Genomic DNA, 18,430 nt, shown 5'->3' on the forward strand with positions numbered 1-18,430 from the left:
TTGTGATGTTGAATCTGTCCTAAGTGGGTTAATAAGGTCACGATTAAAAATTGAGTACACTTATTACAAATTGGTTAATGATATTGAAACGTTTAAATATAAGTGGGGTGTGAATCAATGTATTTGTGATGTTGATTACGATGGAAATTTAATTTTTTGTTAGTTTTTTTTGTTGTTGTTGTTTTTTTTTGTTTTGTCTTGTTTTGTGATGTCTTATTGTCTGTATAATTGTTTAGAATATAAGAAGGAAAGGAAGGAAAAAATTATTTTTTAACTTTTGTATTAAAGTGATTGTTAAAGTCAAAGTCTCATCACTTGCTGTTGTCTCTCTCTCTCTGTTGTCTCTCTCTCTCTCTCATCACTTGCTCTCTCACACAGTGTTGACACACCATAAAAGTCCATGAAATGAAACTAAAACAACAACTCAATGTGACAATCATACTGTAGAATATGACAGTCATATTTTGATGAGTTAACACTGAAGATAACTCTAGCATTATGCACTGGAAAGCACTGATGTGAGAAAGACAGTGATGATGTACCTTTAGAAACGTGTGTGTGTATAGTTGAGGGATCCTGAGAGTGTGTGATGTGGACTGGATTCACTGCTGTCGTTGAATCAGCTTGAGCTGTGAAGATGAATGTTAGTTCAGATCATTAATACTGTACAATACGACATTCATATTTTAACTTTGATCATCACATTACATAAAAAGTTAATATTTTTGCTGTCAAGTTTCAATTCCTTTATTATTTCCAGCATCACGTTTTGGACTGTTACTTCACTGCAGTTCATTAGTTTGAAGCAATGCTTTGAGTTACTCTTCTGTGAGAGACAAAGAAGCTTTTGTTCCCTCAGTTTGTTCTGGTTCAGTGATACTGATAGACCTTAGTGTTCCTGACATTATGAGGCTCTTCTAACACTGTTTTCTCACCTGAATACTTGACAGTGTATCTGACTGAGGTCTTGAGTTGATTTCTGTGAGTAAGCTGACATCTCCACTCTCTGTTGTTATCTTCATTCAGGAGTGTTGTAGTCAGAGTGATGATGAAACAGTGATATTGATCTGATGATGATAATATCTGATATCTGGAGTCTGTCTTCAGATCAACACCAGTCTGATTCACCCACAACAGCTCAAATCCCTCAGAACGAACCCAATAATCACAGGAGAATCCAGTGTATGAATACAACTGACAGGAGAGAGTCACAGAGCGGCCTGGACTGATCTCAGTCTGTGAGGATGAAGATGATGATGATGATGATGATGATGATGGAGACACTGAAACTGAACACAAGACACAAATCACAGACTCTTCAATCATCATCTGAGTTTACAGGGAGAATCTGCCCTTTTCAAATTGAGCACATAATCATAAACTTACCATGAAGAACATGCAGAGAAACATGTGCATCAGGTCCTTGTCGTTGGTCTTTTCCATTCACATTTATCCATTGTTGGCAGGTGTAAGATCCATAATCTTCTTCTGTGACATTCTTGATGTTCAGAGAGCAGTCAGACTCCAGACTCAGTCTCTCATGTCTCTCTGTGTCTTTATTCTTTATCCCTTTAGTAATCAGTTGAACTGTTGCTGAATGTCTGAATCTGTTATAGTTCCATGCAGTTTTAGATTTGCAGCCAGAAAGAGCATTATTACAGGACAGACGAGCATTTTCACCAGAACTGATGAACACATGATCCTCCACTCCACTGGTTCCTGAAACACAGTATATCTCAGTGATCATTATGATATATATTAATAAATGAAACATAAAACATACCAGCATAAAAAGCAGAAGTTTTAAATCATAGTATTTTTCCTCATTAAAGCAAACAACACACTCTCCAGAATAAACTATTAGTCTTTATCAGAGAGCTGTTCAAATCACTGACACACTCTTAATATCATCAGATGGTTATGGTTATATAGTTATATAACATAGTTACAAAATAAATGTATGAGATGATAATAACTTATACCATTAATTGTTCCCAACATATATGTAAAATGTTACCAGAGAGAGAGAGAGAGAGAGAGAGAGAGAGAGAGAGAGAGAGAGAGAGAGACGTTTAACCACTTTTTTATTATTCTATCATATTATACAATGATCATCACATTTCCATAATTCATAACAATACTTAATAACCATGAGTAATAAATAACATTTTAAATTCAATATTAATTCCTTCAAATTTCAGCAGTACAACTGAAACACTAATTTATCATCATCATTCACAAAAATAAAATTTGCATTTATATACCACTTTTTAAAAATTTTTTTTAGCATATCATTGTTCATTTTATAAAATTCATACTCTATTTTAACTCTGGATTCTACCAAAGCTTTGAACAATTCTACTATATTAATTCTTTTATCTTCATTTTCAATTTTATATGCTTTCCAAATAGTTAACTTCGCTTGACCAATTAATAAATTGGAGAAGGTGCAGGACTCACTTTGAGACTTAATATATTTAAACCCCAAAATAAATACTGTTTTTGAAAAATTCCAACCGAAACCTTCAAATATATTTTCTAAGAGATTCAAAAGAGCTACAATTCTATAACAGTCGGAATAAATGTGAAACACAGTATCCGATACATTACAAGATTTACAAACTGAAGATGTACTAAAGTTACACTTGAACAACAATGTTTGTGTTGCTAATGCACAGTGCAGGATACGCCACTGTAAATCTCCTGATCGTTTTGGCAATGGACTTTTATAAAACAAATGCCATGAAGGTGATTGAACATCAGGGACAGATAAATAACTCCATTTTGTATCCGTCTTATTTTTAAATTGTTCACAAAATCTTGACTTCACACAAGCTATATACAAAAGTCCCTTACTGCTTTCTGAAAATGACATATGTTGAAGTTCTTTTAAGGAAAGAAGTTGTCTCATATCCCCATTATCCTGCCAATTATATGGTGTTACAAATAATTCAGGAAAAAAAAACATTGATTTGAACCATTAACAAAATAATCTTCAAGAAACTTGCTAAATGATATAGGAAATGATGATTTTAACTTGCTTAAAACATTCTTCACTATCCTTTCTGACTCACTGCCCATTTGTTTAGTTATTTCTTGTGCACAAAACCATGTACTATGTTCCGTGTCAACTAAATCTGCCACTTTCAAAACACCAGATGAAATAAAAGTGTTAATTTCAATACTTGGCAAGTTAGACGGATGACATTGCCATGAATTATGAAAAAGTGGTTCTTCAAGACCAAAATGATTCTCTCTTTCCATCTTAAAAATACTCCATGCTCTCAATACAGACTGATAGAATCCATTTATACCCAAACCTTTGAATACATTGTTAGAAATAAAGAATAATTGTCTATCATGTCCCATTTTACTAACTGCCCGTAATACTGCTAAACCATACATAATCCATGGTTGTGGATCAGTGTTGTACAGCAGTTTTTGAGCTGATTGTAATCTCATAGCTTTCCATTTAGCGGTTAGATCAATGAGACCCTGACCACCCTCAAACACAGGTAAATTCAGTATGCCTGGATGAACAGAAAAAGTTCACAAAATGTTTCTGGAGTAGCTGTAAAAGTCCAGCTGGAGGGTCTAAAACAGTCAGTCGATGCCACAACATTGAAGCAGCTAAGTTGTATATCACTAAAACTCTGCCTCTACATGATAACTGTGGCTGAATCCAATTCCATCTCTTCAATCGTCCCAATATCTTTTCAACCACTCCATCCCAATTCCTTGTCATATACTGCTGAGTGCCACAAAAGATTCCAAGGATCTTCAATCCCTCTGTGTTCCAGTGGCACTGTTGTGGAAGATGAGGTGGAACTTCTTCCCGCCACTGACCACAAAGTAATGCTTCCGTTTTATTCCAATTTATCTTCGCTGAAGATGCTTTTTGAAACCAGTCCAAACACTTGCTCAATTGAAAAATGTCTTCTTGAGATCTTATTATGACTGTAACATCATCAGCATAGGCAATAAGCCTTACTACAGTAGTTTCTGATATATTGGGATTGAGGACTGAAATAACTTGTAGCTTTTCTCTAAGAACTCTCAATAAAGGTTCGATGGATATTGAATATAAGAGTCTCGAGAGGCTGCATCCTTGTCTTACGCCTCTGCGCACAGGAAAAGTTCTTGTTAATGTTCCGTTTATCTTCAACATACTAAAAACATCTGTGTAAAGTATCTTGATCCATGAGATGAACTGTTCTCCAAATCCAAAAGCTGATAAGGCATTAAAAAGGTATTCGTGGTCGACTCTGTCAAATGCCTTTTCCTGGTCAAGTGATAAAAGGCCCACATCAAGTCCATAAATCTCAGAAAAATTCAACAAATCTCGCACAAGAAAAAGGTTATCAAAAATAGAACGTCTCTGAATCAGAGATGGGGACTCGAGTTTGAGACTCGGACTCGAGTGCGACTTAAGTCGCACACAGCGTGACTTCAGACTCGACTTGAGACTCGTCCTCTAAAGACTTCAGACTCGACTCGGACTCGAGCTGCGGGACTCGTGAACAATGTTTGTTTATTATTAGGAAACGTCTGACGAGCTCGCTGTTATTCCCCTCCCTCCGTTACCTATAACCTGCCTACGTAACTGCGGCGCGCGGCCACACATGAGAGGAAAACAAACATTTCGACTCCACCGCCCGCTGGCTGCTGTGCCATTCATCGTAAGCTTTGGGTTTAAAAACTTCAACAGAGCTGCCAACTATCACGCATTCACCGTGAGACTCACGCGATTGACACTTTTCACACGCTCTCACGACATACATCCATTTTCTCACGCACAGAAAAATCGCGAGGCAAAGAGGACACGAAGACCGACAGACTAGACAGAGCAGGTACTTATGATATAAAAAAAAAATCTCAGCTCTCAAATTCTGTCAATTCTATTACGAAATTCAAACAATAAATACCGTTTTGGCGCTTGTAAATGTGACGTGACAGATCCATAGACCGTATAAACAGATCCCTAACGGCACGTGAACCGACCCTTTCTATTAGCTAATAGTAAATAAACACGACGCTGTTGAAAGATACAGTACAACTTACCGAAATGTATATTCCTCATACATGATATCGATCAATCAGTGTTTTTCAGTGTTTTTCATCCACGGAAAGGGGTCAATAAAAGTATATTTTTATAATAGTATATTTCACATCATTTGGTTCGTTGCAATAGTGTTTTGCATTTAGCTACAATGTGATGTTTTGCAGTTTTGCACTAAATAGGAGTATGTCAATTTTAGTACTGTAAGTGTAAGGTATAACATTTTTATATATTTGGTCTTATAGCCCCACAGAGCCAGCACAATAGGAGCCAAGGCCTTTCATTATAATTCAGCGACAGACAAGGGAGTCCTTTTTCTTCAGAAACTCAATTTTTGGTCTGTACTGTATGTTCATGCTACAAGGCAAAATACAGATATTAACTTAAAAGTAAAGCATTCTTTGTGTTTTTGTCATGTTGCAATAGCCTGTTTACATTGAGTATATACCAAAATCAAAGCTGATACTGTAATAAATAAAGGAGTCATAATAACATATTACATGCTTTGAATTCCTTATAGCTATGCAGTGTTCTAAGTAGCCTGGATGGGTCGCTGTACGTGATGCAACACTTATTATAACCACAATAGACTTGAGACTTGACTTGGACTCTAGCTCAAAGACTTGAGACTTGACTTGGACTCTAGCTCAAAGACTTGAGACTTGACTTGGACTCTAGCTCAAAGACTTGAGACTTGACTTGGACTCTAGCTCAGAGACTTGTGAGCATCTCTGCTCTGAATACAATAAGACTGGTCTTTATAAATTATTGAAGCCATAAAAGGGAGATAGGGCGCCAGTTCTTTAAAAGTCCTAAATCTTCTTTCTTTGGCAATAACATAATTATTGCTCTTCTGTAACTGAGAGGAAGAATTCTTGATTTTTCCACATTCAAGAAACACAGAGTGCAGATCTGGTCCAATCAATGACCACAAAGCCTTGTAAAACTCGGAAGTCAGTCCATCCAATCCTGGAGATCGTCCCACAGACTGATGTTTAGCAGCCTCGCTCAACTCTTCAAGTGAAAGTGGATTTTCTAATTGCGTCTTCTCATCTTCATTCAATTTTGGAGTTCCAGTAAGAAAATAATCTGTTGCTTCAGAATGACAAGGTTCAGCACTATACAGTTCTTCATAAAAGGACAAAACTTGTGAAGTAATTTCTCTCTTATCTGTTGTCTCTCTTCCATCAGATAATTTAAGATGACTAATTAACTTCTTTTCTAGAACTTTTTTCTCCAAAGCAAAAAAGAATGATGTTGAAGAGTCCATGTTGTTAAGCGGAGTAAATATTTTTTGTACTATTGTTCCATGATCTCTTTCTTCATGCAAATTTCTCAGGAGAAAATTATATTGTTCAAGCAAATCCACACTTGTTCCACCGCTTTCACTTATGGAGCTTATTGAACTTATTTCAATCTCATAATTTCTTGTTCCAACTGTTCGATTTTCTTTTGAATTTCTTTTGTATTATTTTTTACATACTGTTGGCAAAAAGACTGAATATGGATTTTCCCAATGTCCCACCACTGACTTAGGGATTTAAACTCTGTCTTTCTCTCTCTCCAAGCTCTCCAAAAGAAATCAAATAGATGTACAAACGTGCGATCTCGCAACAGAGAGTTATTAAAATGCCAATAAGATTTGAAGGTATTACTCGATGTTGTAACTATAACAGAGACATAGAAATGGTCAGAAATTGGAGTAGGAACAATTTTACTATCAAAAATGTTTCCTCTTCGACATTTCTGAACATATATTCGATCTAATCTAGCACCCGATATTGTATTGGAATTCACTTTCAACCATGAGTACTGCCTACTATTGGGGAAAGATTCTCTCCACACATCTACAAGGGAATAAAAAGTTACTACTTTCTTAAGAGCTTCAGCGGAATTAGGATGCGGTTCGTCATGATTCCTATCAACTATATGATCAAGAGTACAATTAAAATCTCCAGCCACAATAATCAAGTTATCACGAGGAATATTAATCATTGCGTCCTGTAATTTCTTAAAGAATATAACTCGTTCGTACCCAACATTAGGAGCATATACATTAATAAAGGAAAAAGACAGACCTTGCAAAATAATATCCACCCGCTGAATTCTTCCAGGAATAATTTATATCATATTGGAAGCGTTACCCTGAACACTTTCTGATATGAGAACAGCTACTCCAGCACTTACACTGGAACCATGGCTAAGAAAAGCCTGTCCTTTCCACTCACTTAGCCATTCTGCCTGACCTGATGATCCACTAGTACAGACCCTTTCCAAAAAAATTGAATATCATGGAAAGTTTATTTATTTCCATAATTCCATTCAAAACGTTAAACTTAGATTCCATAGATTATAGATTCAGGGCCCACAACTTAAACGATTTCAAGTATTTAGTTGTTTATTTGTACATAATTTGGGCTTCCAGCTCATAAAACCCATGAAAACAGGATTTCAAAAAATTTGAATATTACATGAAATCACACAGTAATTACACAGTAATACCATGGTCATTGAACCAGGTTTTGGTTCTTTTGGCAGTGTGGGCAGGTGGAAATCCTGCTGGAAAATGAAGGAAGCATGAAGTCCTCTGGAAATGTCCTGGTAGACGGCTGCGTTGACTCTGGATTTAATAAAGCACAGTGGACCAAAGTCCTCTTTTCTGATGAGAGCAAATTTTGCATCTCATTTGGAAACCAAGGTCCCAGAGTCTGGAGGAAGAATGGAGAGGCACACAATCCAAGATGCTTGAAGTCCAGTGTGAAGTTTCCACAGTCTGTGTTGGTTTGGGGAGCCATGTCATCGGCTGGTGTTGGTCCACTGTGCTGTCCACTAACACAGCCGTCTCTACCAGGACATTTCCAGAGCACTTCATGCTTCCTTCAGCAGACAAGCTTTATGGAGATGCTGACTTCATTTTCCAGCAGGATTTGCACCTGCCCACACTGCCAAAATAACCCAAACCTGGTTCAATGACCATGGTATTACTGTGTAATTACTGTGTGATTTCATGTACTATTCAAATTTTCTGGGATTTTGATTTCGTGGGTGTCATAAGCTGTAAGCCATAATCATCAAAATAATAACACATAAAGGCTTGAAATATCTCACTTTGCATGTAATGAGTCAATATAATATATTAGTTTCACCTGTTAAAGGGGTGGTAAAATGCCATTTTCACAAGATGTAAAATAAATCTCTGATGTCCCCAGAGTGTGTGTGTGTGAAGTTTTAGCACAAAATACCCCACAGATATTTTTAAATAGTATGTTAAAGTTGTCACTTTTTGAGGGTTTGCAAAAACGCACCGTTTTGTGCCTGGCCCCTTAAATGCAAATGAGCTGCTGCAGAGGGCGGGGTTTCAAGAGCTGGTGTGTGTTAGCAGCTGTGATTACCTCACGCAAACACACTAAAATGACAGAAACTGTTCTGCCTTTATGTTAAAACGGAGTCAGACAAAGATAGAGAGACTCAAGAAGAAGTGACAACATGTAGAATGCAACAGGACGTCTCTGAATGGTTAGTTGATGAATTAATATGTTGCTGATGTGGAGTTAACTATCTTCAATTAGGATATTCTGTCATGATAATCTATAAATCGCTCGTATAGGAACTGTTGTGAGATGCACACAGAGTGACTTTCTATTGCACGTGAAAAGATGGATGCTAAAGGTTGAGCTGACTCACAAATGTACTCTTATAGAACAACTTTTCCTCTTCTCAACATGGACTGCGTGTTCCCGGGGGTGGGGTTTATGCACATTTTGGGCTTGCTGATGTCACTAAACCCGGGAGGAAGCTCGTGTAGTCCATACCAGCCGTTTTTTGTAGTCCTTTTCTTTAAAAGCAAATATCTTCCTTTGCTTTGAACTTTGAGCGTTGTAACTTTGCAGATGTTGTTTATGCTCAAACAGCAACATTACACACTAACTAAAGTTAGAAGAGTCAAATCATACTTTACCACCCCTTTAAGTTGAATTCTTGAAATAAATCAACTTTTTGATGATATTCTAATTTTATGACCAGCACCTGTATATATATTAATAAATGAAACATAAAACATACCAGCATAAAAAGCAGAAGTTTTAAATCACAGTATTTTTCCTGACTTAAAGCAAACAACACACTCTCCAGAATAAACTATTAGTCTTTATCAGAGAGCTGTTCAAATCACTGACACACTCTTAATATGAAGATAATTCTGCATCATCAGATGTTTGAGTGACACTATGTCCAGTATCAGGAATAATACAGTATGATCTGTGTGTATCAATACACAACTCTGAGATCACAACGTGAATGAGTGCAAGAATAAACTGAGCATGTTCAAATGAACTCTTTCCAGACTAATTCCACTAATATGTTGTAAGGGTGGATTTCCTGCAAGACTGACGAATGACTAAAGAAACATTGTCAGCAAGATGGTAGAAAACAGGAGCATGTCTATGTTCCCACAGCCCTAACCCTAACCCTAACATACCTAAACCTACCCCTCACAGGAGGGAGACTTGTCTGGGATGTAATTGGGCTATCCCTGTACCAGCACAAGCACTAAAACCTACCCTTCATTGGGGACATAGTTAAATGAGAGAACATAGGGCTGTGGGAACATATGGTTGTGGAAACATAGGGCTGTGGGAACATAGGGCTGACCCCGTAGAGAACTGTACATTTCTTGTCTATTCCACCCACTGCCACTGTAACGCAAAGTTGAGATGTTGACCAGAAAGAAATAAACAGTAGGTGTCGGAGGAAAAGATGACGAGAGACGAGAGATGCCGTATTTCCCCCGTGTTTAATAAAATTACTCAAACGTCACACTCGTTCGCATACGTGGGGATCTAGTGAGAAAAAGTATACAAACAAACATCCAACTCTGGTCACAAATATACTGTAAAAGGAAATAAAAGAAAGAGTACAAAGGTCGGTAGAGCGGTTATCTCTTCTCCTCACCTGTCACTTCTATTACTGACTCTCTACGTGCAGTTCTCATTTTACCTCAGATTACCATAAAAGCACAAAGTGACCGTTACACCACTTATACCAACGACAGAAATAAGCGCAGTTTCAATAGATTAATATGTGGGAGAGCGTTGCTATAGAGAGTGATGATATTGTATTGCAATAGATAGCACTATTATACTATATAGCAAGTCAATACCAAATCAAAACTAGTTAGCACATTATTTGTAATTGAAAGGGTTTATTGACAACATGGTTATAATTATACTTAAAATAGTTACAAAATAAATGTATGATATGATAATAACTTATACCATTAATTGTACCCAGCATATATGTAAAATGTTACCAGAGAGAGAGAGAGAGAGAGAGAGAGAGAGAGAGAGAGAGAGAGAGAGAGAGAGACCCAAGAAAGGGACCCAGAGAATAAAAGAGACAGAGCAACAGTTACAATCTTCTTTTATCCTTTCCCTGACCATGTGACTAAAACCCAAATGTGAGACGTTCAAACTGACCAATCGGATAATTACAACTTCCCCCTCGGTACTAAATGTGTGACAATTCATCGACCCCTGAAGTACACACATCTTGGCCTACAGTGATCACTATCAGCCCCTCTGTGCCTTTAGGAACTACAAATGGTCATTGTGGTAGAAAGAGGGGGTGGAAAACAGTAAAGCAAACGTCTTTGTTCATTTCAAATATCTTGGATTATTTTCAATCCTACAATGTCTTTAGAGAAAATACAGATTTCTTTACCTGTGAGAAGTGAAGAGAGAATGATCAGTCCCAGCACACACAGATCACACTTATCAGCCATTTTGTGTTTCTGTCAGTCTTTCTCTTCATTATATATAGTTACAGCTCTTCCTTTACACATCACCATATCCTCCTCTGGTTGTGTAACTTCCTCTCATCTGACAGACTGAGTGTTTAAATCCTGCTAGAGTTGCTATAGTGACACTGAAGTGTTGCTTTAAGTGTGTGTGAAACGTGTGAGAAGTGCATATACTGTGAACACACTGTCTCACACACATCTGCTCTGAACAGTTTATTGGCTACTTTTGCACACGAGAGAATTACTGTTAGTCTCACTTCTTTATTTTAGCAGTTTCCCGCATGACATTAATATCTAGAAATAAAATAATTGCATTATTAGTAATAAAATTAGTTTGCTACTGAAAAGGTTTCCACTATCCATGACTAACTTGTAGAAAATGAATTCTAAAACAGTTTTTAAGGTATTTTGAAATGATTAACGTCAGCTCCAGTTTGGTGAAACAGAAAGTATTTGCACACACTTCATGAGCGTCTGTAAAGCAGATATTAAATGTCTTCAGGAAGAGTTTCTACACATGGATTATAATGTTCTGCTTTTAACATTTTTGCAAGACGTAATATACGTTGCGTTGTGTCAGTTCTGGTTCAGTCAGTGTCTGGTGTCGTCTTTAGTGGGTGTGTTGCATGTTACTCTGTTCCTGTCTGGATTACCTGTTGGTTTAATTAAATCTTCATCTTCATCTTCATCTTCATCTTCATCTCCGTGTGTGTTTCTACACCTGCGTGACAGTCTCTTTGTGTTGTGGCTTTGAGCTCTAGTGTTTTCAGAAGCATGCCATCGCTGGCTGTGAGAACTCAGTTAGTTTGACCGCACTGGTTTAACCCACACACAACTGTGGTCATCTCTGAACCCAGTTTAGGCGAATGGGTGTGAATTCACACATTCAGAAAACAGTTCCTCTTCTTTCTTGAGAGTTGCTTGAAAGCAAGCAACCTCTATACGATATAGCTGACTACGTCACCCTGTTAAACAGGGAAATATAAATATGAATGAATTTAACCACCTACAAAGGACACACAGGAACATGGTTATCGAAAGGAGGGCCTGAGACGTGGATACCAAAAGATACAAATGTTTTATTTCAATCATCGAGCAGTAATCTTAAAACATTAAAAGACTGAAGGAGCAGATTACACATACACACATTAAAGAAACCACACATGAAGAGGAGGCCGAGGCTTACCAATGGCAGGGAAACTAGTTTAATGAGCACAAGATCTCACCACAACACACACACACACACACACACAAACCAATATGGTCAAGCATGAACACACAGCACTCCGTGACAGAATCCCACCACTGCACACGAGGGCGGCCGGCCCTGAAGCCTCGGTTCCTATAACGAGATACAAAATTAACAAAATGGTCTCCAAATACACAAAACAAATAACAACAACAACTGAAACTTAAATAAAGTTACAGAGTAAAAACATTATTAATAAACCAGAGAATCATGCATCAAACCACACTGAGGTTAAGAATTGGCCACCAAAACTGGGTGGATATTCACTCCACTTTCATACTTCACCAGCAACCCAGCGATCACATAAACAATATATGCTGGAAAGCAGGAGTCACAAACACATGAACCGAGCGCACACGCGCTGACGAGCGAGTTCATCACAGGAGAAACCAGGATCGACAAAGCAGCAGCATCATATAGTGTTGCCCCGCAGGCCTCACTGAACACACGGTATCCGAGAACACATTATTCCTGTTAGAATTTAAACAGAAAATTACTCCCAACATAACTATGAATGAATGTTGTGCAGTAGCGGTAGTTACACGTACCTTCATTTCATAGCGGGTCGCAAGTCCAAGTCACGCACACAGAAGACTATCGCCATGCCAACAAAAGCACGGGAATACAGGAGGGGCATATGAACAGCCGCCGCCAACAACCTCCAGCAGCGAACCATCCGCCATAATGCTATAAACCAAATGACTGTTACATAAAGTCACAAATCTATGTGCTAACTAGTTAGCCAAACACATACCTCAAGCGGAAGGGATTAAACAAACCGGAATGGGCGGTCCCCAACAATGTCGCACAGGCGGTGACCACACACACACAAACGGTGCATTCAAATCCCTTTTTATACACTCCCTCACGGAATATAATTGGACACTACATTACCCACAAGCATTAAATTAATTAAAAACGAAACTCGGTACGTCCCATCTCATGAAGAAAAGAGAAACAGAAGAACTACAACTGACTTCAGACACAGCCATAGATGAAATCAACAAGAAGACACTCTCAGTTCCCGCCTGAAGATGAAGCCCACCAGTTAGAGGATTCCCTGTATGAAGAACCTAAGATGTTTAGGCAAAGAAAACAGATTAATTTATTGGAAAATACAGACATTGACATAGGTGTAATAATCTTTAAACAGAGCTAACCGTTAGGCCGTTGCCTAGAGTGTTGTGAGTAATGCCGAGTAAGCCGTGAAAGACTGGCACATTAGGCCGTGGTGAGGAGAAGACAGCTTGAGTTAGTGAGTTATTAGTGAGTTAGCCTCGATAGGCCGAATGGAAAAAGCTGGGTTGGCTTGGAAATAAATAAGTAAGGGAAACTGCCACCACAACCAGAAGTTTGTATAGATAGTATGCTTACCTCAGGAGATTTAATATGCAAGGTTTATGATATGCTTGACTCTTGTTAGTTACAAAGATATCTTAAGTGTTAGCAAAAGAGGATGTTAGTAATGTGTAATGTGGTTAAGTTAGGTTTGGAGAGAGTCACGTAAGTCTGATATACATTAATACCGTACGTGATGACCCTTAACTCATGGAGAGTTGTTTAGGTACAGAATGGGGTCGATTTGGGAATTAAAGTGATTGATTGTTAGAAGTGTAAACACTTTCATGTCATAAAACACCACCACCAGTAGTTTGAATTAAGAACGTACTTTTGAAGTTACTTGATGAAAGCTTGCTGAGCATTCCTGACGGTTTGCTAGATGGGAATGGAGAAATATGAAATGCAAAACTAAACTGAAAGGGATAGTTCACCCAAAAAAATTAAAATTAGCCCATGATTTACTCACCCTGAAGCCATCCTAGGTGTACATGACATTCTTCTTTCAGACGAATACAATCGGAGTTATATAAAAAAAATTCCTGGCTCTTCCAAGCTTTATATTGGCAGTGAATGGCCATTTGTTTTTGGGAGTCCATCACAGTGCATCCATCCATCATTAAAGTGCTCCACGCGTCTCCGGGGGTTAATAAAGGCTTTCTGAAGTGAAGCGATGCGTTCGTGTAAGAAAAATATCATTTTTTTAAACTTTATCGACTAAAATAACTAGTTTCCGAGTTATAAGTGTACAAAAGAGTAACACTTGAACTTAAGTACCTACTCAGTCTTTCATGCTCTGCTCTTCTCGATCCTGAGTGATGCCATTAACCGTTCCAGCTGACCAACACTGCTTTACAAAATGTCCCTTTTTGTGGCATTTAGGGCATTCCCCTTCACGTGCAGGACACTCTCTCCAACTGTGTCTCTTTATATTTCTGCATTTTCCACACCCAGTTTGGTTTTGAACTTAAAGCATGAACATCCCCTGCTATTTGCACCTCACGTGAACTTCCACCCAGGATAGGCTGCTGTCTCTTCACGGCCTCACTTTGCCTCACTTTAATCACGGCTTTTTCCAGTCTGAGCTCAGGATCAAGTTGCAAACTTTCAGACAGTCTTGCATCTTGTATACCAACGACAATTCTGTCCCTCATCAGTTCGTCTCTTAAAGCTCCAGACTCACAATGTTCTGCCAGAGCATGTACAGCAGTGATGAAAGCTGCGATACGCTCTCCTGCCTCTTGATTACGTCTGTTAAAACGTGCACGTTCAAAAATCACATTACGTTTGCTTACACAATGCTGTGTGAACGCGGTTTCCACGGTCTCATATGACTTTATCTCCTTCTCAGACAGGGAAGAACATTCAGGATATCTTCAGCTTCGTCACCGATGGTATACATAAACGTATTAACCTGATATTCTCGTGACTGCTTGTCTAGGCCTGAAGCGATTCTATAACGCTCAAAGCGTCGCATCCATTTGGGCCATTCACTAATATGGCTGAAATCAAACTTGCCTGGGGGCATCAGCGACGGCATCAGATGCCGCATACTTGCTGCTTCATCATCCATTGTCACCTCCTTTTATTTTTCCTGCTGTATCTCACCAGCTCATCTGTCCTCTTTTCTCCGTCTCGCTCACTCACGGCTTCTCCGATCTCCGCTTTAATCTTCGTTTCTGTCCGCGCACACACTCTCTCCCGAGTATTTATGGTGGCATCGCAACTAACAGTTAACTGGTTTTTCCTAAACTTCTGACACCATGTTATGTGAGCGGAAAGCATGAGACGGACACTGGGAGTAACATATCATATCATGTCTGTTCACCATTTAAATGTGTCCGGGTAACACCAGAGCTTAAACAATTATTTCCTTTTCTGAACACTCCTGAGGTATTGCAGTCTCGACCGTAACACAGAGATGATCATCTTCCCGCAGTGAGAACATCACTGATCCACAAACTCTACCTCAGTCTGCTTAATGCCCAAACACGCCAGGCAACGATCGTGACCATCAGCCGGCGCCAGGAAACGACCGCATCCAGAAACACACGGGTGGAACGACATCTTGAAAAAGACGCAGTGTCACACGTGTATAATGCTCTTTCAGGGAACTGTATCTCTCTTTATAGTGCTGAAGCGCACAGGGGAAATGGCAGCAGAACTCACTCTTTCAAGCTGAATAAACAGCAGAATCTCTCAGGCCAGATCCCAATTCATCGGTGCGTTCTGATGTGACGTCGAACTTTACAGTCTGAAAGGGGGCTATACAAAAGTATCTTTGATTGTGTACATGTGAATACGGCAAATCTCAGGTATATAGCCAATTACCTCTGTTTATTGACCAAAACTGACAAGCCTTGTGATCGTGAGACCCACTCAGAAGACGTGAGGATCTAAAACGGGTAAAATATGAAGTAAAGAGTAAAATAGAATAATCAAACGTTAAAATGGTAGTTTTGCCCCTCATTATTAGAGTCCCTCATTGGCTTTCAGCCTGACCTTTGTTGTACATACAATGCACTGGCCAGTACGGCTGCGACTACAGGGCCAAATCTATAATAAATCGTCTTTTGAAAAACGAACACTTTGACAAATAAGTTGTTCCAGAGACTCTTCAGAGACCAGAAACAATATAATTTAATTTATATTCTTAAATATAATATAATTGTATTATAACTCAAATTATAAAATACATTATATTATAATCGCCAAGCAGGGCATTAATTGGAGAAGTGTGACATTAATCCTTAAAATTAAATTTCATTGGTGTGCTACTCAGTGCCACAAGGGGAGGGGTGTGCTTTTGTTTTTTGCCTTTACAAAAAAAAAATAAAAAAAATAAAAAAAAACACAGCTAGAAGTGTGGCACAGGTAATAACTGTGAATTAACTGTGGTTCTCTCTGCATTTGTTTCTGTCTCAGGTTTACTTCTGCAAATTCCTCGGAGGACAGATGCCAGGACGGGCCGGACCCCAACATAACCTGAGACTCGGGAGATGGGTGAACAGACACTTTAAGAGGCCGTTCACATCTCACAGTAGCTCATCACTGCATAAATATGGCCTCCCAGTATAGAATTTTTTTTTTTGCATTTTTTTAATGTTCTGTTGCTCTCTGCTCTACCTTATATATATATATATATTTTTTTTTTTTTTTTTTTTAACTAACTCTGAGACACGCACAAGAATTCCAATGTACCTGTACTGAAACGTACCTGTGCAAATGGCAATAAACTTTGAACTTTAAAGTCCTTAATCTCCTAGACATGAACACTGAACACACACCTCCATCACTACACCCTCACAGCATCATCACCTGGAATAGATCAAGTCTATCCAGGCTGAACACTACACATCATAAGAAGATAAAGATGACAGAGTCCAAAAGTGTCACTTCACTAAAGATCTATTGTCCATCTTCACACTAACAGATCCAGATAGCTTCACACACATAGGATGGTAAAGCCGATCCCATGATCACGGTCTAACAGAGACACACATAGCATACGCTATTCACAACACACTGCCAACTCATGGGAAAACACTGTAATATTGTCACGGGATGCACACAAAAAGGGTGAGATCCCTGTGCAGTTTAATGGGTTAATCCGTAATCATAAACCAGCCAGGCAAACGGTCAAAATCCATACAAAGACAGTCCACAAACAAGAAATAAAACAGGAATGGAACTCAGAAGTGCAATCTGACATCAAACAAGGACTTCATGACAAACACTGAAACAGACAGGGTATAAATAGACAGATACAAACAATGTGAGTGGGAACAGCTGAGTGCAATGATCAGCGATGAGTTCAGACAAAGGATTATGGGAAATGCAGTTCATGATGTGGAGGTGGCGGTATGGGGAAGAGACCTCTAGTGGACACCCAGGGTACACCAACCAGATTTGTTATAATTTTGATGATTATGGCTTACAGCTTATGAAACCCACGAAATCAAAATCCCAGAAAATTTGAATATTACATGAAATCACACAGTAATTACACAGTAATACCATGGTCATTGAACCAGGTTTTGGTTCTTTTGGCAGTGTGGGCAGGTGCAAATCCTGCTGGAAAATGAAGTCAGCATCTCCATAAAGCTTGTCTGCTGAAGGAAGCATGAAGTGCTCTGAACATGTCCTGGTAGACGGCTGTGTTAGTGGACAGCACAGTGGACCAACACCAGCCGATGACATGTGCTCCCCAAACCAACACAGACTGTGGAAACTTCACACTGGACTTCAAGCATCTCACTTTGCATGTAATGAGTCTATATAATATATTAGTTTCACCTGTTAAGTTGAATTCTTGAAATAAATAAACTTTTTGATGATATTCTAATTTTATAAACAGCACCTGTAAATGGGGAAAACGTGGAGGTGTTTGGTCGCTTCATCTCTGTCTGGATCCTAATGAATGAACTGGGCTAAGCTAAGTGCTATCAAAGTGTCGCCGCGCGCCAGAGCGATTGAGTGCATGCACTGAGACGAGAGAGGTATGTATCAACTCGTCTTAAGGGAATAACATGGTTTAATATGAAAAAACGGTGGAGTGTTCCTTTAAGTGGGTAAAAACAAACAACAACAAAAAAAACCCTCCTTAATCTCGCCTTCATGAACAAAAATGGGCATCCATAGGAATGAATGGGAAAAATAGTAATTCAGAGTTTTTTTTTTAATTTATTTATTTTTATAAAAAGTCACTCACACGTACAAAAACAAAGATTTGAATGAGCCAATGACTGACCTTTTTTTAATTTTAATTTTTTATGTTCAAGTCAGCCACCTGTGCACGCACACACACACACACACACATGTGCACAAGTGCATGTAAACATTATAACTATGATTATATGTTTATTCTTACCTGTTTGGTACCAATTAGTTTTTTGAGTTATTGAAATTTGATGTTTTTTTTGTTTGAAATAAATGATAAATGATCTACTACTTTGTCTTTTCCTTATAGCATGGTCATATTTGTCTA

General features: G+C 38.5%; 1 protein-coding gene across 1 annotated transcript; it reads right to left on the reverse strand.

Moving 5' to 3' along the window:
• Positions 1-315: 315 nt before the first annotated feature.
• Positions 316-11,879, reverse strand: LOC309491765 (uncharacterized protein; the record flags this gene model as incomplete). The annotated part of the gene is made up of 5 exons (XM_082190797.1): positions 10,778-11,879; positions 1,387-1,719; positions 936-1,289; positions 583-629; positions 316-334 (listed from the first exon to the last, which is right to left on the reverse strand). Coding segments are annotated over exons 1-5 (814 nt in total), but the record flags the coding sequence as incomplete, so codon positions are not given.
• Between the last annotated feature and the right edge of the window lie 6,551 nt (positions 11,880-18,430).

Source organism: Leuciscus leuciscus (genome assembly GCF_965113295.1).
Source record: "Leuciscus leuciscus genome assembly, contig: HAP1_SCAFFOLD_543, whole genome shotgun sequence".
NCBI lineage: Eukaryota > Metazoa > Chordata > Actinopteri > Cypriniformes > Leuciscidae > Leuciscus > Leuciscus leuciscus.